Raw genomic sequence first — 27997 nt, 5'->3', positions numbered from 1 at the left:
TCTCATTATCTTTAATTAAATAATTAATTACCCACATAGGAGACCTTTAGCAAGATGGCCTCCTGGTAACTTTAGTTTTACTAAGATGGTGTGTCCTCTCCGAATCCCCAGGATCCTAAAGTCTTTAAATCTTAGTAAGAGAGTCCACTCCATCTCAGAATAATATCAGAAGGCTAAATTAGAGAAATAAGTCTTAAGCCTTGATTTAAAAGTAGCCACTGTGGGTGAACCGGAGGTGCTCGGTGAGAGTTCCACAGTGTGGAGCCCGCACACAAAAGGTAACCTCTCCTTTCTTCCTAAGCCTTACCCTGGAAATGCAGAGCGGGCCACTATGAGCTGACCTCAGTGCACGCTGAGGCCGACAGGGAGACAATAACGCTCACTGGTAATCTGGTGCCATTTCATTTAGTGCTTTGAATGTAAGTAACAGAATTTTAAAATCATTTCTGTATTTCACTGGAAGCCAGTGTAGGGATGCCAGCACAGGAGTTATATCAGCTCTCTTTTGTGTTCTGATGTGAACCCTTGCAGCTGAATTCTGCACAAGCTGCAGTAGTGATATGAGGCTTGGCTAGTAAGCCCAGCACACAGGGTGTTACAGTGTTCAGTCTAGATTAAATAAAGGCATGGACTACTTTCTCTGCATCGGAGAATGACAGAAATTATCTAATTTTTGTAATATTTCTTAGATGATAAAAAGACACACTTGTAGTCCTTTTAATATGTGACTCAAAACTTAAAGCAGAGTCAAAGATAACACCCAGATTTCTGCACTCAGATTTTAAATTCAAAGTTAAGTCACCCAGTCGATTTTTGAAAAGTCAAGTTGTTGCTGAGAACCCAGTATCAAACTTCTGTCTTATCAGAGTTTAATGCAGGACATTTTGGGACATCCAAAGTTTTATGTCAATAATACACTCTAGAAAGACTGATAATGTCACCAGGTTTCAGAGATATATAACTGTGTATCATCGCATAGCAGTGAAAATGTGTAGCATGCATTTATTACAGTGAGTACCACAGTACTGTACTATACTATACCCTGCAGTATCGACAATAGTATATACTACACTGAGCTCCATAGTACTGTACTATAGATTTGAGGAGTTTGTATAATGGTACACACAACATTTCCCAATATAGTGTTTTACTATAGTATACACTGTGGACTGTATTTTAGCAGATAGCATATACACTGAGTGTACAAAACATTAGGAACACCTTCCTAATATTGAGTTGCACCCCCTTTTGCCCTCAGAACAGCCTCAATTCGTCAGGGCATGGACTCTACAAGGTGTCGAAAGCGTTCCACAGGGATGCTGGCCCATGTTGACTGCAATGCTTCCCACAGTTGTGTCAAGTTGGCTGGTAGTGGATCTCTACTCCGAATAGCTCGTTCCATCTCATCCCACAGATGCTCAATCTCATTGAGATCTGGTGACTGGGCAGGCCTCTGCAGTAAACTGAATTCACTGTCATGTTTGTGGAACCATTCCTGGGCAATCCTAGCATTGTGGCATGGGGCATTATCCTGCTGAAAAAATCCATTAGCAGATGGATACACTGCTGCCATGAAGGGATGCACCTGATTGGCAATGATGTTCAGATATCCTGTGGCATTCAAACGTTGCTCCACCTTTATCAAGGGGCCCAATGTGTGGCATGAAAACACACCCCACACCATCACACCACCACCAGCCTGCAATGTTGACACGCGGCACATGTGGTTTTCTACATACCCTAGTCCTCCCATCAGCGTGAAACAGCAGGAACCGGGATTCATCAGACCAGGCAATGTTTTTCCAATCCTCCAGTGTCCAGTGTTTTCGTTCCTTAGCCCACTGCAACCGCAGTTTCTTGTGTTTTGCTGAAAGAAGTGGAACTCTGTTAGGTCGTCAGCTGCCATACCCCATTCGTGTCAAGATACGACGAGTTATGCATTCTTTTATGGGTCTTTTGACACCAATGTTGTACTGGACTGTCAGTTGACTAACTGTAGCCTGTCTGTTGCTCTGCACAATTCGTATCAGCCTCGTTTGGCCTCTTTCACCAATGAGCCGTTTTCGACCACTGGCCTGCCGTTGGCTGGATGTCCTTTGGGTGGTGGACCATCCTTGATACACATGGGAAACTGATGAGTGTGAAAAACCCAGCAGCATTGCAGTTCTTGACACACTCAAAGCGGTGCACTGGGCACCTACCACCATACCCCATTCAAAGGCACTTAAATCTTTTGTCTTGCCCATTTACCTTCTGAATGGCACACATACACAATCCATGTCTCCTCCTTGGAGTTTTTGTTGACTCAGAAATGTCTTCATCTAGACAATGTGGGGAAGCTATAAAAAAGGCTAACAAGATGCTCGGATACATTGTGAAAAGTGTTGAATTTAAATCAAGGGAAGTAATGTTAAAACTGTACAATGCACTAGTAAGACCTCATCTTGAATATTGTGTTCAGTTCTGGTCACCTCGCTATAAAAAAGATATTGCTGCTCTAGAAAGAGTGCAAAGAAGAGCGACCAGAATTATTCCGTTCTTAAAAGGCATGTCATATGCAGACAGGCTAAAAGAATTGAATCTGTTCAGTCTTGAACAAAGAAGACTACGTGGCGACCTAATTCAAGCATTCAAAATTCTAAAAGGTATTGACAATGTCGACCCAAGGGACTTTTTCAACCTGAAAAAAGAAACAAGGACCAGGGGTCACAAATGGAGATTAGACAAAGAGGCATTCAGAACAGAAAATAGGAGGCACTTTTATACAGAGAATCGTGAGGGTCTGGAATCAACTCCCCAGTAATGTTGTTGAAGCTGACACCCTGGGATCCTTCAAGAAGCTGCTTGATGAGATTCTGGGATCAATAAGCTACTAACAACCAAACGAGCAAGATGGGCCGAATGGCCTCCTCTCGTTTGTAAACGTCCTTATGTTCTTATGTTCTTATGTACATTGTAAACCCTGTTGCGTGCCCCTCATTGCAAAAACAAGAAAGTTAGCACTTGCCCCTTGTACCTTAATGAGTTAAATAGTAAAAAAAAACTAAAACCGAAACTATTTCCCGAAACTAAAAAAATAAAATAAAAAATGCTTAACAAATGCTTTTGTTTCTTTTAGTGGGGTAAAAGGTTGACGTCTATAACTGAAATGTTCCCGTATCCCAGCAATAAACCCGGGAATGCAGAGTGCTCAAGGATACACAGTCATTACACTGTTTACAAACCTCTCTCATCAAACACTGTGGTCAGTGTTCACACACAGGATCTTCTCTTCAGTTTGGTAGAATATGAGGTGAAGACACAAATAACCCTGGAAATGCTGCATTATTGAATATTCTTTATATTCAATACTCCATTTTTTCATTGTTGCAGCATTTTCAATTTGAATTTTTTTTTTCTTCCTCCCCATAAATCATTTTGATTTACTGATTATGGCAGTCGATAAGTTGGTGTTTATAACTTGTGTTTATTGATCTGGCCGTGAACTGATAGCTCTTAATGTACATTTATGGTGGGGATTGTGTGTAACCGGCAGTGCTGTGTGATGCACTGTTGATACAGACTCTCCTCTCAGTGAGGTGATGTTTAAAGCTCTATAACTACACATGCTGATGAGCCCGGCTCTTTGCATAGTGGTTAAGATGCTTGTTGTGGTGTGCAGGGTCGCCAGTGCGTGCCCGGCTCTTTGCATAGTGGTTAAGATGCTTGTTGTGGTGTGCAGGGTAGCCAGTGCGTGCCCAACCTCCACCCTGCTACATACGGTACTGACTTATTGTTTGTTCAGTTGTGTTGTGCAAAAATCAATTAAAAAAAGAGAAACATAGAAGATGACTGAATCCAGAATTCAAACCCTTCCCCTTTATCAGCCTGTTCTGTAATAAAGTGGAAGCAATGCAAGAAAGGGCTAAATTCCTGCACACTGTGGCAGATGCAATACCGGGACTTTGAATTGAAACTCCTGCTCTGGTCTAATCAAGCAGCTGTACAAAGAGTATCTCGGATACGCCCTTTTTTCGGCTTCATTCAACTCCTATCGGTCACACTCAGCCATTGAAAGGTTTTCTCGTCTTTATATACCTGAGGGAAATTATTTACAAGTTAAACCACTTTGAGTACACACAAGCTGAAACCATTTCACTAATTTGGTGACCTTTCAAACAAATAATTTGCACCTGACTTGATTTAGGGGTGCAGTAGCAAAGGGGTTAAATACTTGTGCAACTGAGATTAATTTGTTTTTCTCTGTAAAGATATATTCTGAAATATATAGGCTTGCTTTATGCTGAACAATACATTAACCATGGGACACATGAATCCGATAGTTATTATACAGAAAAGAAAAACAGTTAAACCTACCAAAATGTCCCCAATGTAGGATTATAATGAAAAACAACACCAGACAATTATTTTATTAAATGCAATACAAACATTTGTTAAATATGAAATAACACAAGATTTGGTACAAGTGTCAGTGCATTGGAGGCGTGTCAGCCCCAGGCACGAAACCGCTACGCCAGCTGACCGGGGTCGCACTGCTCTGCATTAGGGGTCCAAATAGTATATTTTATCATTAAAAAAGTTACTTGTTTTACGCTACCTCTGTAGTGTTATTTTGTAGTATGCATTAAAAAGTAATACGCCACGTACTGTACTTGCCTGGGCATGCACAAATAATATTAACACAGAAAACAAGGAAACGCCCGTCTAAAAGGGGTGCGATGTGCGGCGTTTGGTCCTTCAGGTTGTTTTTAATATCATTTTCGCAATTCAGCAAACGTATGTGACAGAAGCAACAGATTGGATTACTAAAATTGTTAACACATAGGGGTGAACTACAGCTTGTCTTGTTCGTGGTGATTTGTGCAGTAGTTAATCACAGAATGGACAGCATAACATTTTCTTACACCGGTCAAGTTTTGGTATGTGTACCACTGGAGCAGGGGAGATTTGTGCTGACTCTGCTGGCGTGTTCACGGGCTGCAGGAAGAGGGCGGCAGTCGTCCAACAACCGCCTGTGAGTCATGGCAGTGACACAGGGAGGTGGGAAAGTGGGTGTGTGGACTTTCCCCCTCTCTGAATGGCTGAGAGGCGAGTCTTGGGAGATTGTTGGCCCTATAAAATAATGCTCCGCTGTTTCCTCAGGTCTTTTTTTCTGTTGCAGTATTAGTGCTATCCTGACAATTATCTCCTCCAGCTCTGTAATATAACAGTTTCTTTCAATGGTTTCCCTTATAAATAACTGATTTACTGCAGTATTCTACAGTACATTTACTGTAACTGGTTGTAAAATGTGGTAGTTTGTTGTACACTGTTACAGTATACTGCAGTTCATGTAGGTACTACAAACTGTTGTATTATAGTATATACTACATTGTGTACCATAGTACTGTACTATATTATACACTGTAGAATACACAATAATAATCTTTCTTTATAGAGCTCCTTTCATGCTGCAAGGTTCAAGGCACTTCACTCAGGTTAAAATAGAACAATTACAAAGACAAATATTATAAAAGCACTAACAGAAAATGTATATATATATATATATAGTGACAAAGTGGGATGTTTGCTGCATGCAGGACCATCTTCACTTGACTTTTTTGTAAAAGGACAGCACTCCCAAAGGAATGGTAGTTTTTAAACAGGACAGTGCCTGTATATTTATTTAATTTCACACAAACAAAATAAACAAAACAAAACCTAACTCCAGTTTGAAGTGCTAACTAAACTTGCCACAATCCCTCACTACCAGACTGGACGGCTAAGCTGCTTACCAGTCACAAACACTTACGCACAAGTGTAACTTTAACACCATACCTTGTTCCCAGTCCGCACAAAAACTCTCTCCAATCCCCAACCACCAGAACACTCAAAATATGGTCTTTTTTATAAATCAGCTCAATCAGTCGCAGCTGATTAACATTTTCTCATTATCTTTAATTAAATAATTAATTACCCACATAGGAGACCTTTAGCAAGATGGCCTCCTGGTAACTTTAGTTTTACTAAGATGGTGTGTCCTCTCCGAATCCCCAGGATCCTAAAGTCTTTAAATCTTAGTAAGAGAGTCCACTCCATCTCAGAATAATATCAGAAGGCTAAATTAGAGAAATAAGTCTTAAGCCTTGATTTAAAAGTAGCCACTGTGGGTGAACCGGAGGTGCTCGGTGAGAGTTCCACAGTGTGGAGCCCGCACACAAAAGGTAACCTCTCCTTTCTTCCTAAGCCTTACCCTGGAAATGCAGAGCGGGCCACTATGAGCTGACCTCAGTGCACGCTGAGGCCGACAGGGAGACAATAACGCTCACTGGTAATCTGGTGCCATTTCATTTAGTGCTTTGAATGTAAGTAACAGAATTTTAAAATCATTTCTGTATTTCACTGGAAGCCAGTGTAGGGATGCCAGCACAGGAGTTATATCAGCTCTCTTTTGTGTTCTGATGTGAACCCTTGCAGCTGAATTCTGCACAAGCTGCAGTAGTGATATGAGGCTTGGCTAGTAAGCCCAGCACACAGGGTGTTACAGTGTTCAGTCTAGATTAAATAAAGGCATGGACTACTTTCTCTGCATCGGAGAATGACAGAAATTATCTAATTTTTGTAATATTTCTTAGATGATAAAAAGACACACTTGTAGTCCTTTTAATATGTGACTCAAAACTTAAAGCAGAGTCAAAGATAACACCCAGATTTCTGCACTCAGATTTTAAATTCAGAGTTAAGTCACCCAGTCGATTTTTGAAAAGTCAAGTTGTTGCTGAGAACCCAGTATCAAACTTCTGTCTTATCAAAGTTTAATGCAGGACATTTTGGGACATCCAAATTTTTATGTCAATAATACACTCTAGAAAGACTGATAATGTCACCAGGTTTCAGAGATATATAACTGTGTATCATCGCATAGCAGTGAAAATGTGTAGCATGCATTTATTACAGTGAGTACCACAGTACTGTACTATACTATACCCTGCAGTATCGACAATAGTATATACTACACTGAGCTCCATAGTACTGTACTATAGATTTGAGGAGTTTGTATAATGGTACACACAACATTTCCCAATATAGTGTTTTACTATAGTATACACTGTGGGCTGTATTTTAGCAGATAGCATATACACTGAGTGTACAAAACATTAGGAACACCTTCCTAATATTGAGTTGCACCCCCTTTTGCCCTCAGAACAGCCTCAATTCGTCAGGGCATGGACTCTACAAGGTGTCGAAAGCGTTCCACAGGGATGCTGGCCCATGTTGACTGCAATGCTTCCCACAGTTGTGTCAAGTTGGCTGGTAGTGGATCTCTACTCCGAATAGCTCGTTCCATCTCATCCCACAGATGCTCAATTGGATTGAGATCTGGTGACTGGGCAGGCCTCTGCAGTAAACTGAATTCACTGTCATGTTTGTGGAACCATTCCTGGGCAATCCTAGCATTGTGGCATGGGGCATTATCCTGCTGAAAAAATCCATTAGCAGATGGATACACTGCTGCCATGAAGGGATGCACCTGATTGGCAATGATGTTCAGATATCCTGTGGCATTCAAACGTTGCTCCACCTTTATCAAGGGGCCCAATGTGTGGCATGAAAACACACCCCACACCATCACACCACCACCAGCCTGCAATGTTGACATGCGGCACATGTGGTTTTCTACATACCCTAGTCCTCCCATCAGCGTGAAACAGCAGGAACCGGGATTCATCAGACCAGGCAATGTTTTTCCAATCCTCCAGTGTCCAGTGTTTTCGTTCCTTAGCCCACTGCAACCGCAGTTTCTTGTGTTTTGCTGAAAGAAGTGGAACTCTGTTAGGTCGTCAGCTGCCATACCCCATTCGTGTCAAGATACGACGAGTTATGCATTCTTTTATGGGTCTTTTGACACCAATGTTGTACTGGACTGTCAGTTGACTAACTGTAGCCTGTCTGTTGCTCTGCACAATTCGTGTCAGCCTCCTTTGGCCTCTTTCATCAATGAGCCGTTTTCGACCACTGGCCTGCCGTTGGCTGGATGTCCTTTGGGTGGTGGACCATCCTTGATACACATGGGAAACTGATGAGTGTGAAAAACCCAGCAGCATTGCAGTTCTTGACACACTCAAAGCGGTGCACTGGGCACCTACCACCATACCCCATTCAAAGGCACTTAAATCTTTTGTCTTGCCCATTTACCTTCTGAATGGCACACATACACAATCCATGTCTCCTCCTTGGAGTTTTTGTTGACTCAGAAATGTCTTCATCTAGACAATGTGGGGAAGCTATAAAAAAGGCTAACAAGATGCTCGGATACATTGTGAAAAGTGTTGAATTTAAATCAAGGGAAGTAATGTTAAAACTGTACAATGCACTAGTAAGACCTCATCTTGAATATTGTGTTCAGTTCTGGTCACCTCGCTATAAAAAAGATATTGCTGCTCTAGAAAGAGTGCAAAGAAGAGCGACCAGAATTATTCCGTTCTTAAAAGGCATGTCATATGCAGACAGGCTAAAAGAATTGAATCTGTTCAGTCTTGAACAAAGAAGACTACGTGGCGACCTAATTCAAGCATTCAAAATTCTAAAAGGTATTGACAATGTCGACCCAAGGGACTTTTTCAGCCTGAAAAAAGAAACAAGGACCAGGGGTCACAAATGGAGATTAGACAAAGAGGCATTCAGAACAGAAAATAGGAGGCACTTTTTTACACAGAGAATCGTGAGGGTCTGGAATCAACTCCCCAGTAATGTTGTTGAAGCTGACACCCTGGGATCCTTCAAGAAGCTGCTTGATGAGATTCTGGGATCAATAAGCTACTAACAACCAAACGAGCAAGATGGGCCGAATGGCCTCCTCTCGTTTGTAAACGTCCTTATGTTCTTATGTTCTTATGTACATTGTAAACCCTGTTGCGTGCCCCTCATTGCAAAAACAAGAAAGTTAGCACTTGCCCCTTGTACCTTAATGAGTTAAATAGTAAAAAAAAACTAAAACCGAAACTATTTCCCGAAACTAAAAAAATAAAATAAAAAATGCTTAACAAATGCTTTTGTTTCTTTTAGTGGGGTAAAAGGTTGACGTCTATAACTGAAATGTTCCCGTATCCCAGCAATAAACCCGGGAATGCAGAGTGCTCAAGGATACACAGTCATTACACTGTTTACAAACCTCTCTCATCAAACACTGTGGTCAGTGTTCACACACAGGATCTTCTCTTCAGTTTGGTAGAATATGAGGTGAAGACACAAATAACCCTGGAAATGCTGCATTATTGAATATTCTTTATATTCAATACTCCATTTTTTCATTGTTGCAGCATTTTCAATTTGAATTTTTTTTTTCTTCCTCCCCATAAATCATTTTGATTTACTGATTATGGCAGTCGATAAGTTGGTGTTTATAACTTGTGTTTATTGACTGGCCGTGAACTGATAGCTCTTAATGTACATTTATGGTGGGGATTGTGTGTAACCGGCAGTGCTGTGTGATGCATTGTTGATACAGACTCTCCTCTCAGTGAGGTGATGTTTAAAGCTCTATAACTACACATGCTGATGAGCCCGGCTCTTTGCACAGTGGTTAAGATGCTTGTTGTGGTGTGCAGGGTCGCCAGTGCGTGCCCGGCTCTTTGCATAGTGGTTAAGATGCTTGTTGTGGTGTGCAGGGTAGCCAGTGCGTGCCCAACCTCCACCCTGCTACATACGGTACTGACTTATTGTTTGTTCAGTTGTGTTGTGCAAAAATCAATTAAAAAAAGAGAAACATAGAAGAAGACTGAATCCAGAATTCAAACCCTTCCCCTTTATCAACCTGTTCTGTAATAAAGTGGAAGCAATGCAAGAAAGGGCTAAATTCATGCACACTATGGCAGATGCGATACCGGAACTTTGAATTGAAATTCCTGCTCTGGTCTAATCAAGCAGCTGTACAAAGAGTATCTCGATAACATCAGTCATAAAGTTAGCTTTGAATCCATTTGCAGCCTGCTGCTTGCTGTTGATAGGGATGGATGACTCACTCTTCAAACAGGTACTGCTTGGCACAGCCTGTGTGTGAAAGGGCATGCCAACAGAAGTTTAGATATGAGTTCTGCTTTTAATGATTTCCAGATGGAATTGGGAAGTACCTGTTACTTATACAATGTACTTATACAATGTACTGGACTGGCATATGTTTGCAAAGCCAGTAATGCTCAGATACACGGGGGGCTTTTTCTAAAACAAAAAGCAGACCTTGTTCCTACAATAAGAAACACATATGCATATTAAACACTAGCAAAGGAACCTGCCTCAGTGTGATGAGCAGCTCTGCTTTTCAACTTAATGTTTACTTTTCTTTAGTATTGGCTCCGGTTTCAGGTATGGGAATGTTATCAATGATTTGGTCATGTTGTGTAAAATATAGAGATTGTAGTGATTTCTATTCAATTGTATATAAGCAGCACTAGCGTGCCTCTGTCCTAATGAGAGCTACCATTCAGTGTGGGTTCAGTCTGTAGTTTTACTGATGGGCGGAATGGTCTCCAGTTGTTCGTAACCTTTCCTATCTTCTGTTTAAAGACATTACATTTTTTTATTTAAGCAATAAGTTTGATGATTAGTTTATTAGTTTAGAAGAAGTATATGTAAGTTTAGTTTCCTTGTAAGGGTTACAATTTACTTTTTAGTTTCTGTTCTATATTGCACAATGAAAACGCAACAGTCTAAGTTTTACATACATCATGTTATTTACATTTTAAATAGTGAGCAGATAGGTTTGTTCCTTGGGATAATAAAATACAGAGCTCAAGTCATGTGATTTCATAAAAACACCAGGTGCTCAGTGTTTGGTATTTGAGTTAATTTAAAATTGCCAAAAAGAGTATAAAATAGCCATTCGAAAAGACATGATTTTAATTAACTCAAGAACAGTGAAAGATACAACCATGCCCCGCTTGAGTAATAAAGATCATCTGGTTACTATCGGCATGATTTGAAGGCGGCCTGTTTGTGAGAGCAGTTGCCCGGAGAATGAGATTTTCTATTTGAAAAATCAGCAGACTAGTCCAGAGAAACCAGGAAACCGGCTCTGTGAGGGACAGGCCACGTTCTTAAAAGGCAGAGGGTCACCACACCGGCCCAGGACTGTTACGCTGAATGTTGCATTGTTCAAGCCAACCAGTGGGGTGGTGGAAGTGTGATGATTTGGGGAGGAATCTCCTTTAACACAAGAACACCTTAGGTGCAGATTGAGGGCAACCTTACTGCTCAGCAATACATTGACAAAGTCCTTGAGGCAACAGTGACGATTTTCCAGCAGGACAATGCAAGACCACACAGTGCTAGGATTACAATTGCACGACTTCAAGAAAACAATGTCGAGGTCGACGTGGCCAGCTTTTTCTCCTGACCTGAGTCCAATAGAATATCTGTGGGACCAAATCGCCAGTGCCATCCACAGGAGACAACCACGACCAACCAACCTTCACTAGCTGGCTGCAGATACACAGGAGAAGTGGTGGACCATCCCACTGCAGTCTAGCCAGAGGCTGATCAGGTCTTGTGTTAATGCTCAAGGAGATCATACCCAATACTAACTTTGTAAAGTTTTCATTTTGACAGTGTGTCGCATTTCATACTGGAGACATCATGATTCTTTGTGTATTTTTGTTCACATTTTCTGTGATTTGGTTTGATATGTATGTTTAAAATATTTTATTAAATCCATTAGACCAGAGTGTTGCTTTTCTTTTGTGTGTGTGTGTGTGTGTATATATATATATATATATATATATATATATATATATATATATATATATATATATATATATATATATATATATATATATTACACACATACATCAAATGTGCAAATGAGTTACATCATGTTGCATTAACGCATTCAGAGTTTTAAAATAAACAATAATGTTTGGTTGTTTCCAGCCTGTTGGTCTTATTAGAGCATAGATATATTTTACTGGTATAATCACTCGTCAGTATAGAAGTCAATGGGAAGAAAAATAGGATCGGTTCCGGGATCACTGGAGCCGGATCATGAGATGTTGTTTTACTACGAGGATCTGGATCAGGCACCACTGATCCATACTGTTGATCCGATCCTGGAGCTGCACACACCTTAACTAGAGAAACTGACCAATGAGAAGTGAACATACAGATCACAGTAATGTTGGGGGGAAATGGCAAACAGGTGGACAAAGATAGAGGAGGATGCACTATATTGCTGTATCCAAAACACAGAGAAATGGTTTAATTCTCCATAGCTCTTGTTATTTACTAATGTTATCACAATTAAATAATGTTAACTAATGTTTAATGTTATCGCAATTTACTAATGTTAACATCAATAACAACTACATACATTACCATCATTTTTTACACAATTATTATACAGAATTAATCACAATATATTACTGATTCTAAATTATTTTGCGTGTTTTAATGCATCACAGACTCGCATCTCTATTTATCAATGTTCCAAAAACTCACACTTGCTCACGTTATACTAAACATTTTCAAACTAATAAATAAACAATTACCATAACAAACATTACACTATGTAACATAATTTTTGTTCCTGGGTAGTAAGTGTTATTTCCTAATTGCTTATGCCTCAAAAGTATAGAAAATGGCTATTATTCCCCACAAACTTTGCTTTTGTGACCAGGACAGTGATATTTTGAAATTTACCTATTTCCAATGAGAAAACGGGTGAATTTGTGTCTTTTCGTTCACATAAAGTCAGAAAAAAACAACATATGAATCCAAATTAACATGTATTTATACTAAAGTAATATAAAAATGACTACAAAAGGTTTAGAAGTGAGTAGTTTTTCGAGATTTACGATTATACTGTAAATCACTTTCACGAATCAGCCCCCAAATGTAGTCTCCCATCATTTTCTCGTCATACTGTCCTTGGTAGCGGCGTTCAAAGTCCAGTATATCCTGGTGGAAGCGCTCGCCTTGCTCCTCCGAGTACGGTCCCATGTCCTCCTTGCATTTATCAAGATGAGCATCAAGGATATGGACTTTGAGGGACATCCTACAGCCCATTGTGCCGTAGTTCTTCACCAGAGTCTCAACCAGCTCCACATAGTTTTTGGCCTTGTGATTGCCCAGGAAGCCCCGAACCACTGCAACAAAGCTGTTCCAAGCTGCTTTCTCTTTACTAATGAGCTTCTTGGGGAAGTCATTGCACTCCAGGATCATCTTTATCTGTGGTCCGACGAAGACACCGGCTTTGACCTTTGCCTCAGACAGCTTAGGGACGAAGTCTTGAAGGTACTTGAAGGCTGCCGACTCCTTATCTAGAGCTCTGACAAATTGTTTCATAAGGCCCAATTTGATGTGCAGTGGTGGCATCAGCACCTTCCGGGGGTCCACCAGTGACTCCCACTTGACGTTGTTCCTCCCCACAGAGAACTCGGTCCGCTGTGGCCAGTCCCGCCTGTGGTAGTGCGCCTTCGTGTCCCTGCTGTCCCAAAGGCAAAGATAGCAGGGAAACTTGGTAAAACCGCCTTGGAGACCCATCAGGAATGCCACCATTTTGAAGTCTCCTATGACCTCCCAGCCGTACTCATCATACTTCAAGGCGTCCAGCAAGGTCTTGATGCTGTTCTAATCCTCTTTGAGGTGCACCGAGTGAGCCAGGGGAAGAGACGGGTACTTGTTACCATTATGGAGCAGCACGGCTTTGAAGCTCCTGGATGAGCTGTCAATGAAGAGGCGCCACTCATTCTGGTTACAGACGATTCCGATTGCCTCGAACAGACTGGTCACATTGTGGCAGAAGCAGAGCCCATCTTGACGGGTGAAGAAGCTGTAAAAAGGTTGGTGACACTTCCTCTGATCTGCGACTTGCACACTTTCATCCAACAAGTTTCACTGCTTGAGCCTAGACGTCAAAAGCTCGGCATTGGACTTGGTGAGACCATGATCTTTAATCAAGTCATTGAGGTCTTTTTGGTTGGGGTAGTATGGGTTTCTCTTCCTCGCTGTCTGACTTGCTGCTCTCTTCTAAAGACGGCTGCTCTCTCTCCGGAGGAGTGGGTACGGGGAGCTCATGGCAGTGTTGCACCGGGGCGATGGATGAAGGAAGGTCCGGATATGTGATAGCAGGTGCATTCTTGCCAGTCCGACGTTTAGAAGGGTCCACCATGCAGAAGTAGCAGTTGCTTGAGTGGTCAGTGGGTTCCTGCCAAATTCTTGGGATAGCAAACTTCATGGCTCTCTTTTCCCCTCTGTACCATCCTACAAAAATACATTTATTTCACCCATGACTAATGTGTAAGAGATTCTCGCAACATTGAAAATTGTAAAACATTTTAAAATTAAAAACTTTTACAATTTTAAAAATTTTAACAAATTTTATAACATAAAATTCCGACCAACAATTGTCCATCTTACCTTCCAGAGTTTTTTTGCAGTGCTTGCAGGTGAAATGAGGTGCCCAGGGTTTGTCTTGATCCCCAACAGGCATGCCGAAATATGCCTTGTAGGCCTCACACATCTTAGCAGATGCTTCCACTGAGTACTTTTTCGCTCGTCTTGATAAATTGGCCGCAGACATGGCAAAATGCGTCTGCCAGATGCTTGCAGCCTCTTGATGCCATCTCAGAAAAATGCAGATATGTATCCACTTAGGCAGCTGGAACTAAACTGAACTGGTGGGCTTAAGGCCCCTGTATTTATACTACTATTTATATTACTGGAAAGTTCTAGAAGTTACTTCAAGTTTACTCAGCACTGAATCTATCTGGAATGTTCTGGAAAATAGGTAAATTTGAAAATATCACTGTCCTGGTGTGACAAAGTGCCCGCCCCTGTGTGTATTATCTGTTATATGTTGCGTGTGGTTTGTTAAATGTTGGTGTATAGTCATTGGTACACAGGATCTAAACGGGTCTGTAACACAAGTGTTTAAAATGTATATATGTATTTAGGCACGAGGATTGCACAGCACTTCACGTGCAAGTAAAAAGTAATAATATGTGAGCACGGGGAATTGCACTTTATTAATTCACGTGCAGTTGTACCGAGACTCCAATTGAATGATTGATTAGCAGTCGAGTCTTGGTACAGCTGCATACAAACAACATGTTTTCACTCACTCGCGGTTGGGTGTTCGGTGAGTGGAGAACGGGATAGGAGACTGAGGTAATAGTGAATAATCGTGCAAATAATATTTAAAATATCTACTCACTGTGTTTTGTTTGTTAGTCCATTGTTTGTTTTGTTTTAGTCTGTTTTGTTTGTCTGTTTATTTTGGCAAATGTGCCGTGTCCTGTTTTTGTATTGTTACAGCCGTTTATTTTCTGTTCTGTTTATTAAATATCTGAGCGGAAACACTCGCTCAGCTCCACCAAACTCCACCTCGCTGTCATTCATTCCTTTTCCTGCTTCTGGTCTGACGCCACCCACTCCGGCTGTCTTTGTGACACCTGGTCACAAAAGCAAAATTTGTGGGAATAATAGCCATTTTCTATACTTTTGAGGCATAAGCAATTAGGAAATAACACCTACTACCCAGGAACCAAAAAAAAAAAAAAATTGTTACACAGTGTTATCGTATTCCTCATAGTAAAGCTGAGTTCTTACCTGTAAACAGGAACACGTTTAAGGTTTGAAACTCATTGTCTGGACCTTGGTGTTATTTACATTATTGTCAATACACTGCGCTTTGAGGTTCAAGCTAGATCTACATATTTTAAGTGGATGGAAGCTGAAAATACTTTTAAAAAACATCATTTTCTTATACCAGTACAGCATTAACATACTTTTAATACCAAAACTGTATTTATATTTCAATTGTGGGGAAACGTTTCTAGAAATGTATTTCAAGGACAGTTCTAATCCCTCATTAAATCTGCATTATGTCACACTTTGCCTCAGGGGCAGGTTGTACTAAAGGGATCTGATCCTGGATCCAGGCTCTGATCTGAGCAGGGCTTCGGTGCTCTTTGAAGACTAAAGTCATGGCTTCGTAATTCCATGACTCAGAAGTGACTGAATAATACAGCTATTTGCCACACTCATCACTCATGACAACATTGTGCCAACAATGTATTGTTTTGCGTGAAAGCTGCAGTAATGTCTTTGGATCTTTTAATTAGACATACAAGGGATGCAACTGTTTGTTATATTTGTTTGTGTGTAATATATTTTATTATTTCATATAGAATAATCTTCATGCATGCCCCAGCTAGAGAATTATTGATCCCATTCTATTATCATGTACTCTACAGTATATCGGGAACAGGAGTGTGCTGGCAGTTTGTGGAATTATATTGATGGATTTCTTCTCTCCTATCTGTCTGTGGATTAATAATTAACCAAGCTGTGTTTAAAGATTAACCAGAGTATCAATCTAAAGGAAGATTCTAACGTTCCATTGTCATTCCACTTCCTTCTCTGTCTCACGGTTCCTCACTCCAGAACCTGCTGTCTGCTGTCCGGAGTTCAGAACAGTCATGGCGGTGAGTACCCCTCAGATCTTCTTTACGCTTGCTTTCTTTTTTTCCTTCTTTTAAATGTGTTTCCTGGACTTTGACCATCTACTCAGGGATACCAAAATATTTAGTAAGCAAACTGGTCTGTAAATGCCCTGTGTTCTTCATTAATAGACAATCACCTGAGCGTCAGATCTGGTGAGGAATCTCAGCCCCTGGTAGATATCATGTTCAGTGTTTTTGGTACATTGTGAAAAGTGTTGAATTTAAATCAAGGGAAGTGATGTTAAAACTGTACAATGCACTAGTGAGACCTCATCTTGAATATTGTGTGCAGTTCTGGTCACCTCACTATAAAAAAGATATTGCTGCTCTAGAAAGAGTGCAAAGAAGAGCGACCAGAATTATTCCGGGCTTAAAAGGCATGTCATATGCAGACAGGCTAAAAGAATTGAATCTGTTCAGTCTTGAACAAAGAAGACTGCGTGGTGACCTAATTCAAGCATTCAAAATTCTAAAAGGTATTGACAGTGTCGATCCAAGGGACTTTTTCAGCCTGAGAAAAGAAACAAGGACCAGGGGTCGCAAATGGAGATTAGACAAAGGGGCATTCAGAACAGAAAATAGGAGGCACTTTTCTACATAGAGAATCGAGAGGGTCTGGAATCAACTCCCCAGTAATGTTGTTGAAGCTGACACCCTGGGATCCTTTAAAAGCTGCTTGATGAGATTCTGGGATCAATAAGCTACTAACAACCAAACGAGCAAGATGGGCCAAATGGCCTCCTCTTGTTTGTAAATCCACTCATTCATTTGATCAAGACGTCGTCACAGACAAAGTGGGCTGTAACATTGTGGCAATGAAATGTAACAACATAAAACTGTTAGCTAGGTTTTACATTTTAGTGACATACTATATCCTAGTTGTAAAACTATTTAATTGTATAACCAAATTTTAAAAAAAATATTTATGTGAAATCACAGAACCATCAGTTTATAATGTATTTAAATTCACAATAATGAAAACTGCATTCATCTACGTGCAATTCTAGGCTACTTGAAAACCGAACAGAAATTGTTATCGAGTTTGATTGCTAGAATTATCAAGAGCACAACACTGCAAGATTATTGATTTGTACTGAGATCTGGTGGTATTGTTTTAAACTGTATTACAGTATACTGCAGTTTTGATAGACCAAGACTGACTGAGAAAGTCTGTGGGGAAGGTGGCAACCCTAACGGGCAATGTTGTGTGATGCACTGTGTATGTATTCTGGCCCCCGGTTGGTGAGACGAGATGAGGTTGAGAACCCTATATCCACGAATGCAGAGATATTTAAAAGCCCATTTCCTTATGTATACATGTGTCCTAGAATGTGTGAGCTTGTGAAGGGCTACAATCATGTGCTTGCGTGTCTGCAGCAGTCATCCCATCATTGAATGACGTGGAAACATTAGAACATGCGGAATGTAGGGTTCTAGATTCTGCTTCGATCCCTTCCCTGTAGTGATGTCACATACAGGACTCCACCCGAATGCATGATGTCGTCTGGTTTGCAGCTTTACTGCATTACTGACCAATTCCATTTCTCTTTCACAGAAAGTATTTGAAGTAAAGAACGTCGATCTGAATGTAGGTGCCAAGCTGATGATCAAGGGCAAAATTTCAGATAATGCTTCTATGTAAGCCATTTGTTATTTATTCATTGATTTGTTTTATGACACATGAATTGATTATGATTTATTAAGGTACATTTTTATATTTTGTCAATAAGTCAGATTGAAAAGGAGAGGAGAAAGTGAGTTTAGTTATAATGCTCCAGATTGTGGACCTCATTGCCCTTTTCTGTTAGAGATGCCGCTTCAGTCAAAATTAGACTTACTTTTGTAGTCTAACCTTTTTAACCTGACTTACAAATATAATTGTTTTTATCTATTTTATGTGCTTATTATCAATTCTGTGTTTGATCTATCATTGTTATTAATTTCCTGTTTTCTTCAATGGTCTTTAATTTTTCATTTTTCATTATTGATATAGTTATTTTTTTCTACTTCTTGGTACTGCATCCTTCTATCTGTTTTAACTGACATGTAAAACGTTTTGAGATAATGTGGTATGAAAGGCGCTGTATATCAATAAATACCTTGAAATTCAAAATGGAATACTTGAAAACATTCATCACAGGTAATAGACAATACTGTTAGTCTGTGTTCACACTTACAAAACATGGAAACTGCACATAAGTGAATGATCTAGATATTACAAGTGAATGATCTATTCTAGATAGTGAAAGTTAATGACCTGGATATTACATGTGAATGCTCTAGATCAGGGGTCTCCAACCCTGGTCCTGAAGAGCCCCATCCAGCAGGTTTTATAGATGTCTTTACATCATCAATGACTAATTAAGCCAATAATTGGTTCTATTAAGTGACAGATTGGATGAAATGAAAACCAGATGCCCCAGTAGCTCTTCAGGACCAGGGTTGGAGACCCCTCATCTGGAATTACAAGTGAATGATCTAGATATTACCCAGCGACTTCAGTCAAGAGCAGATATGATAGCCTGTATGGTTTCTGCAATATTGATCTTAGTGTTGTAGGAGATGTCTGATGTTTTTTCAAAAGTGCGCATTTCAGAGCAGTAATGAATAGAAGTGCATGACAGGGTATGGAAGTATTTTTGCTACAACCAGCTGAAGTGAAGGCACTGCAAGAGAGTTTTAGAAGAATGGGGCAGGTTTTTAAAGTTAAATACATGGAAATCTACACTGTGATGAACTGAGGCATCTCCAAAAAATAAAAAAAAACACCTCTTGTGCTTGACAGCTTGTCTTGTTCAATTGAAATTGACACCCCCAGTCTTAGAGCCATTGACCATGAACATTCACAAGTGATCTGTTATGTTAGCACCTCAATAGAAGTAACGCGTGTGTTTCCAGTGTAGAAGGTTTTGAGCCCAGGTTTCTGGACTGATTCACATTCAGAGTCTCTGCCGGCAGGTTCTGCATTGACATGGGGAAGGACTCGAATGACCTGGCACTGCACTTTAACCCTCGTTTCCATGACACACCAGGCTCTGTCATCGTGTGCAACTCCAAGCGTGGAGGTTGCTGGGGGTCCGAGCAGAGAGACCCCAATTTCCCCTTCAAGAAAGGAGCCATCATCAAGGTAAGACACTTGTACCTCATTTCCACGAACCTGCAGCACTGTACATGTTTGAAGCCCCTCCACTGAATCGCATTGTTACAATGCAGTTTAATGACACTTGAAGTATTACAGTACTAAGTATACAGGAAGCGCATTACATTGCCTTTCTAAGCAGGCTCTTTTTAGTAAAAACATATAAGCAATCAGAATTACTTTAATCTGAAAATCGCCGTGTCATAACTATGAAATCCTGCTTGTGTCTTTCCACAGTTGGCAGTGAAGGTCTTGGGTGACTGCTTTAAGATTGAATTGCCCAACAGTCATATCGTCACCTTTCCAAACCATCTGAGTCTGAAAAAAATCACCTACGTCAGAGTTAAGGGCGATTTCAAAGTGACCTCCTTCAAATTTGAATGAACACCTACCACTGCATGCTGAATAAAACTTCATGCAAACCCTTCTCCCCTGAGTTTGGCTTTCTGTACTGATTGGGTTTTTACAATGTGACAAGGGCACCATTGGCAGAACAGAACCACAGTGTGCTACTGTGCCTTATACTTCCATAGCACAAACACAGTGGCACTACAATGGTAGTGCAATAATGGGTCTGTCTTACAATAAGGGGCAATGGTAGTGTAAGTGTAGGGCAGCTACAATGGAATGACATGACAGTATGGTAACTATACCCTTCCCAAATGATCCTCAATGGAAATGCAGACAGGCAATGGTGAGACCATGATTGTGTACTGATAGCACAATAGCAGCTTCAATGGATCAGGCTGCCAGGTGCAAGTTCCAGACCTGTTCTTAATTGTTCAATTGAACCAGTTAAACCTGCATCCAGGACCCAAAGCAAGCACATTCATTATTTAATCACAGCTGATAGTCATGTCAGTACAGTACCATCATATCGTATCAGTACAGGACCAGTACTGTATATGCATTCTGTGTATGTTCACAATAATGTGGTCGCTAAGGATTCAGTTTGGGTTTTTTCAGGATAATACACTCAGATTATAATGGGATCCAAATGGGGGTTTCCAATTCTTTCTGTGAAGATCCTCCTTTAAACCTGTGTCCAGATGCAAAGAGTTTATGAACTGGACTCTTCCTATGGAAGCCACTCAAAGATGCCTTTAGGGCACTCACTCCACATTTGAGAGAAACTCCCCTTTTCAATATTCTTGAACTGTAACCTGCATGAACATTTTCTGCAAATGTCAGCTACTTTTAAATCAAACCCTGATGTTGACATCGATTATCATGCAAATTCTATCATCGAGTTAAATGCTTGAAAAATCACCGTAACAGTTTAAAGGAACAAGAAGTCCTCTTTTTATAGAACATGGTATAAAAATCTCATTCAAGCAAATCGCGATGGTTTAAACACATTTGATAAATACACTAGCATTTAAATACAGCACTCTCCAATCACAGCCTTGTTTTTTGTGTAAAATCTGACAAATTTCCAGTGTAAACATGACGGTAAATGAAGAAAAAATAAACAAACCCCACTGTCCAAAGGAGAGGAAAAAAAGGTTTGAAAACTACATTAATATTATGGCCTATTTATATAGAAATAATTCAATCTCTATTTTTTTTTAATTGATGTTGGTTACAATTTATGAATTATGCAGCCCAGCTTCTGCTGGTGAAAGCAGAGGTCCCTTCCAGTGTGCCGTGGCTGCAGAGATGCATTTCCCTTTTTGCTGTCATATTTTAATAAAAACTTTACATGACTTTGCCACTTAGATTTGCATTATCTTCAGTGAATACACCTATATCGTCATTTTTCCAAACAGTACATTAGAGACAGCCTCCTCTTTCCTACAATGGCATTGTTGATCATTTTATTTGGCGTCTCCATGCTTGAATATGTATAATATCTCTTTCATACATTTGTGTGCATTTATTATTAATTGACTTACTTAAAATAAACAAACCCCACTGTCCAAAGGAGAGGAAAAAAAGGTTTGAAAACTACATTAATATTATGGCCTATTTATATAGAAATAATTCAATCTCTATTTTTTTTTAATTGATGTTGGTTACAATTTATGAATTATGCAGCCCAGCTTCTGCTGGTGAAAGCAGAGGTCCCTTCCAGTGTGCCGTGGCTGCAGAGATGCATTTCCCTTTTTGCTGTCATATTTTAATAAAAACTTTACATGACTTTGCCACTTAGATTTGCATTATCTTCAGTGAATACACCTATATCGTCATTTTTCCAAACAGTACATTAGAGGCAGTTTCCCTTTCCTGCAATGGCATTGTTGATCATTTTATTTGGCGTCTCCATGCTTGAATATGTATAATATCTCTTTCATACATGTGTGTGCATTTATTATTAATTGACTTACTTACTGCCCACATCGCAACCAAGACATGTAGAATCTCTCTTTCACACATGTATAGTCCTAATCAAGCTACAGACCACGTCGCAACCACAAATGTGTCACATACTAGAGTGCTCAGAGAAGCGTTTTGCCCACGTGGATTCACTTACACTTATACAGTACATCAGGGACAGGCAAATTAAGCCAATCATTGAATCAATTAGGGCTCGGGTAAAACAAGAACCGGAAGTGTCTGTGGCACGGCAGGATCAGGGTTGCCTCCCCCTGCAGTACATTACTGAGGCCCTACCGATTTCACGGCCGTGAAAAACATGAAACGGACCATGAAATTCATTCTTCTATTTTATGTTCTTTCACTCTGCATAGAGAATTATTGATCCCATTCTATTATCGTGTACTCTACAGTACACCGGGAACAGGAGTGTGCTGGCAGTTTGTGGAATTATATTGATGGATTTCTTCTCTCCTATCTGTCTGTGGATTAATAATTAACCAAGCTGTGTTTAAAGATTAACCAGAGTATCAATCTAAAGGAAGATTCTAACGTTCCATTGTCATTCCACTTCCTTCTCTGTCTCACGGTTCCTCACTCCAGAACCTGCTGTCTGCTGTCCGGAGTTCAGAACAGTCATGGCGGTGAGTACCCCTCAGATCTTCTTTACGCTTGCTTTCTTTTTTTCCTTCTTTTAAATGTGTTTCCTGGACTTTGACTATCTACTCAGGGATACCAAAATATTTAGTAAGCAAACTGGTCTGTAAATGCCCTGTGTTCTTCATTAATAGACAATCACCTGAGCGTCAGATCTGGTGAGGAATCTCAGCCCCTGGTAGATATCATGTTCAGTGTTTTTGGGACAGACTAGGTCCTAATACATTCTTCTAAGGTGGATAGATCATTGGCAATGTGGTAAAATAAAGGAATACAGGCTGTGTTTCATGTAACTTACCTGAAATTAATATTTTGAAAGTGTTAGGATTGGTAGGAAGACAAATGATTAACTCCACATGGATTCACACACAAGTGGCACCAGTGCATTGAACAGGATCTGTGCGTTTATTAGTATGATGTGGGCTAGTATGTTCATGTGACATTAGAAGTTGTCTCTACCAGGGTTGGGGTTTTTCAATCTTTAAAGCTCTTTCTTTAATACAGATGACAGACTATAATATTTTATCTTTGTGTTTCTATAGATAGTTTTTATTTCAAAAAGTGTTTTACTTAAAAGGGCATTTGGATTCATTTTGCTTGGTAAACTAATGGTCCCCTATGTTAGCCTGTGCAGATACTAGCTGCATTGCCATGTATACATCTGCTACTGGGAATGAGTAGAAAGGGTTTTTTTGTGGACAGGCATACAGAAGAACATTATGAGCAAATGGCAAAGAGTTTTAAACTAGGAACTGCAAAAAAGGGTGGATTATAGCAGATAAATGTTGCAGAATATGTGATCTTTAATCTCTGTTTAAAGTCCTCTACAGATTACATACTGGAATGTGCAGGTATGGCCAAAGGTTTTGCACCCCCCTATAGAATTATTCAGCTTCATAAAGTCCATTGAAAACTGCTGAATAATGTTACATTAACATATTGAATTGCACACCGCTTTTAGTTTTATATATACTTAGGGCTTCTGATTTTCAGTTTTAACTGATAAAAACAGACAAAACACCCAATACAATATAAAAATAAATAAATAAATCAATGGATAGCCAATAAACACGGGAAACCACCAGGAAAACAGTGGACATCAATTCACGTTGATCTCACTCCTTTGCTATTAAAAATTATAACCTACTACTACTACTGCCTTGTTCGTTCTGAATACTTTAAACCCTCCCAAACTACTGAGACAGCACGTTCCTACATTTCTATTGGAGACTCTGCTTGCAAGATTTAAAACAAGATTACAATTAAGAATGGGGCATTGTTAGTAGGATTTAAAGCTGTATTACAGTTAAAATAATTTAAAACAGGATTTAAAACAGAATTGCCAATTGTTGTAAAATGTAAAAAAATGCCTACACACAAAAACCCCAGAAGAATGTGCCCGTGACCAAAGGGATTGAGTTGTGGAAGACAGCAAAGTAAAGAAGGTACAACTTAACTGTGCAAGTACTGTTGAGTTACTGCTATACATATTTTGACAGAAAAAAAAAGCTCAGCCATTTTGGAAAGTAACCAAAAACACTAATTTCATACAGTATATCAAAAACAAAAGCCACGAAAAAAAGATTTACATAAAACTCGAAAATGGGTCGTCCTAAAACCCGTCTGGTGGTGCCCGGGGAAGCGCCCAGAGACGCCGGAGGAAGCCTGTTATTATTATTATTATTATTATTATTATTATTATTATTATTATTATTATTATTATTATTAATGTTTTGGGAAACAGACAAAGCAAAGAAGTTTCATATTCTTTAGCCTGTAGCAAACCAGCAACCAAACAAAGAACATCAACTTCCTTCTATGTGTTTCATTGCCGTTTACATTTAATAATGATTTAGCCAACTCGATACAACTTTAACAAAACACACTTTATTAAGCGATGGCTTCACTTACAGGTATACATATTAAAATGTATAAGTCATTGTGTTAAAATAACATTAATGTGTTCTCTATACACATTATATAACTTACGAATATAAAGCTGTAACAGACTTGTTCGGTAGTAGGCTACAAATCAAATTCATAGTACACTGAATTTTTTTGTTTTATTTTAGTCTATAAGCTACCAGTAATAAATCAAATACAAATACACCGTGCTGATACATTGTTCACATTGCTGTATGACACGTAGATAATAAAATATGACTTGAAATATTTTAACATATTAGCCCAAAATAGATCATAGTGTCGCATTACACATGACAGGAAATATAGGCTTCTGCAAACACATTACAGCTCCAAAAACATTTTACAATTTACAGGCACTTTGCTGAGTTTGCATACACCTTACAAATCCTGTTCTTAATTTGAGCGATGTGTGGACTGCTTATATCTGTCTTTCCTCTGTTTTCTTCTATTTTGTGTCTGTGTAACAACCGTCTCTTAAACTGTTGCAAAATACTGGAGGCGCTGTGATTAACTGAAATAAACTCCAGGGGCAATTAAGCAGAACACATAAGGATGCATTTCCCCTTAACTGGGGTATTGACTTAAATGTGCTGAGCTCCTGAGCTTCTGAGTGAGTGAGGTTCCTAGGTATGGGAACACACATGGCAAATTACATTTAATAGAGAAAAGTGTAAGGTACTGCACACAGGCAATAAGCATCATATGGGACATACTGAAATTGAAGAAGGAATCTATGAAAAACAGACCTATGAGTTTATGTTGACTCAGAAATGTCTTAATCTAGACAATGTGGGGAAACTATAAAAAGGCCAACAAGATGCTTGGATATATTGTGAAAAGTGATGAATTTAAATCAAGGGAAGTCATTTTAAAACTGTACAATGCATTTAGTCAGACTTCATCTAGAATTTTGTGTTCAGTTCTGGTCACCTCGTTACAAAAAGGATATTGCTGCTCTAGAAAGAGTGCAAAGAAGAGCGACCAGAATTATTCCGGGTTTAAAAGGCATGTCATATGCAGACAGGCTAAAATAATTTAATCTATTCAGTCTTGAACAAAGAAGACTACACTGCTATCTGATTCAAGCACTCAAAATTCTAAAAGGTATTGACAATGTTGACCCAAGGGACTTTTTCACCTAAAAAAGGACCAGGGGTCACAATGGAGATTAGATAAAGGAGCATTCAGAACAGAAAATAGGAGGCACTTTTTTTACACAGAGAATTGTGAGGGTCTGGAATCAACTCCCCAGTAATGTTGTTGAAGCTGACACCCTGGGATCCTTCAAGAAGCTGCTTGATGAGATTCTGGGATCAATAAGCTACTAACAACCAAACGAGCAAGATGGGCCGAATGGCCTCCTCTCATTTGTAAATCCACTCATTCATTTGATCAAAACCTCGTCATAAACAAAGTGGGCCGTAACATTGTGGCAATGAAATGTAACAACATAAAACTGTTAGCTAGGTTTTACATTTTAGTGACATACTATATCCTAGTTGTAAAACTGTTTAATTGTATAATCAAATTTTAAAAAATATTTATGTGAAATCACAGAACCATCAGTTTATAACGTATTTAAATTCACAATAATGAAAACTGCATTCATCTACGTGCAATTTTAGGCTACTTGAAAACTGAACAGATATCGTTATCGAGTTTGATTGCTAGAATTATCAAGAGCACAACACTGCATGATTATTGATTTGTACTGATTTCTGGTGGTATTGTTTTAAACTGTATTACAGTATACTGCAGTTTTGATAGACCAAGACTGACTGAGAAAGTCTGTGGGGAAGGTGGCAACCCTAATGGGCAATGTTGTGTGATGCACTGTGTATGTATTCTGGCCCCCGGTTGGTGAGATGAGATGAGGTTGAGAACCCTATATCCACGAATGCAGAGATATTTAAAAGCCCATTTCCTTATGTATACATGTGTCCTAGAATGTGTGAGCTTGTGAAGGGTTACAATTATGTGCTTGCGTGTCTGCAGCAGTCATCCCATCATTGAATGACGTGGAAACAGTAGAACATGCGGAATGTAGGGTTCTAGATTCTGCTTCAATCCCTTCCCTGTAGTGATGTCACACACAGGACTCCACCCGAATGCATGATGTCGTCTGGTTTGCAGCTTTACTGCATTACTGACCAATTCCATTTCTCTTTCACAGGAAGTATTTGAAGTAAAGAACGTCGACCTGAAAGTAGGTGACAAGCTGAAGATCAAGGGCAAAATTTCAGATGATGCTTCTATGTAAGCCATTTGTTATTTATTCATTGATTTGTTTTATGACACATGAATTTATTGTGATTTATTAGGGTACATTTTTATATTTTGTCAATAAGTCAGATTGAAGGGAGAGGAGAAAGTGAGTTTAGTTATAATGCTCCAGATTTTGGACCTCATTGCCCTTTTCTGTTAGAGATGCTGCTTCAGTCAAGATTAGACTTACTTTTGTAGTCTAACCTTTTTAACCTGAGTTACAAATATAATTGTTTTTTTATCTATTTTATGTGCTTATTATCAATTCTGTGTTTGATCTATCATTGTTATTAATTTCCTGTTTTCTTCAATGGTCTTTAATTTTTCATTTTTCATTATTGATATAGTTATTTTTTCTACTTCCTGGTACTGCATCCTTCTTTCTGTTTTAACTGACATGTAAAACGCTTTGAGATAGTGTGGTATGAAAGGTGCTGTGTATAACTAAATACCTTGAAATTCAAAATTGAATACTTGAAAACATTCATCACAGGTAATAGACAATACTGTTAGTCTGTGTCCACACTTACAAAACATGGAAACTGCACATAAGTGAATGATCTAGATATTACAAGTGAATGATCTATTCTAGATAGTAAAAGTTAATGACCTAGATATTACATGTGAATGCTCTAGATCAGGGGTCTCCAACCCTGGTCCTGAAGAGCCCCATCCAGCAGATTTTATAGATGTCTTTACATCAATGAATAATTAAGCCAATAATTGGTTCAATTAAGTGACAGACTGGTTGAAATGAAAACCAGAAGCCCCAGTAGCTCTTCAGGACCAGGGTTGGAGACCCCTCATCTGGAATTACAAGTGAATGATCTAGATATTACCCAGCGACTTCAGTCAAGAGCAGATACGATAGCATGTATGGTTCCTGCAATATTGATCTTAGTGTTGTAGGAGATGTCTGATGTTTTTTCAAAAGTGCGCATTTCAGAGCAGTAATGAATAGAAGTGCATGACAGGGTATGGAAGTATTTTAGCTACAACCAGCTGAAATGAAGGCACTGCAAGAGAGTTTTAGAAGAATGGGGCAGGTTTTTAAAGTTAAATACATGGAAAACTACACTGTGATGAACTGAGGCATCTCCAAAAAATAAAAAAAACACCTCTTGTGCTTGACAGCTTGTCTTGTTCAATTGAAATTGTCACCCCCAGTGTAAGAGATCCATTGATCATGAACATTCACAAGTGATCTGTTATGTTAGCA

General features: G+C 39.4%; 2 protein-coding genes across 2 annotated transcripts in view; both read left to right on the top strand.

The window, feature by feature from the left end:
* The window catches only part of slc16a8 (solute carrier family 16 member 8), an 83385-nt gene that overhangs the window by 40617 nt on the left and 14771 nt on the right, over positions 1–27997 (top strand). The window lies entirely within an intron of this gene.
* LOC121306119 (galectin-2-like) lies at positions 16323–20041 on the top strand. Its single transcript, XM_041237835.1, has 4 exons — positions 16323–16457; positions 18031–18113; positions 19434–19602; positions 19852–20041. Exons 1-4 carry the CDS (start codon positions 16452–16454, stop codon positions 19996–19998), a joined length of 405 nt encoding a protein of 134 aa, XP_041093769.1. The 5' UTR covers positions 16323–16451; the 3' UTR covers positions 19999–20041.

This window comes from Polyodon spathula, chromosome 46 (genome assembly GCF_017654505.1).
Source record: "Polyodon spathula isolate WHYD16114869_AA chromosome 46, ASM1765450v1, whole genome shotgun sequence".
NCBI lineage: Eukaryota > Metazoa > Chordata > Actinopteri > Acipenseriformes > Polyodontidae > Polyodon > Polyodon spathula.
This window is presented reverse-complemented; position numbering and strand designations above follow the sequence as displayed.

Excerpts from the sequence above, each read along its gene's own strand:
- LOC121306119 (XM_041237835.1), top strand. Across the intron at positions 18,114-19,433 it reads ATTTCAGATAATGCTTCTAT|GTTCTGCATTGACATGGGGA; the intron begins GTAAGCCATTTG and ends CTCTGCCGGCAG. Across the intron at positions 19,603-19,851 it reads AGAAAGGAGCCATCATCAAG|TTGGCAGTGAAGGTCTTGGG; the intron begins GTAAGACACTTG and ends GTCTTTCCACAG.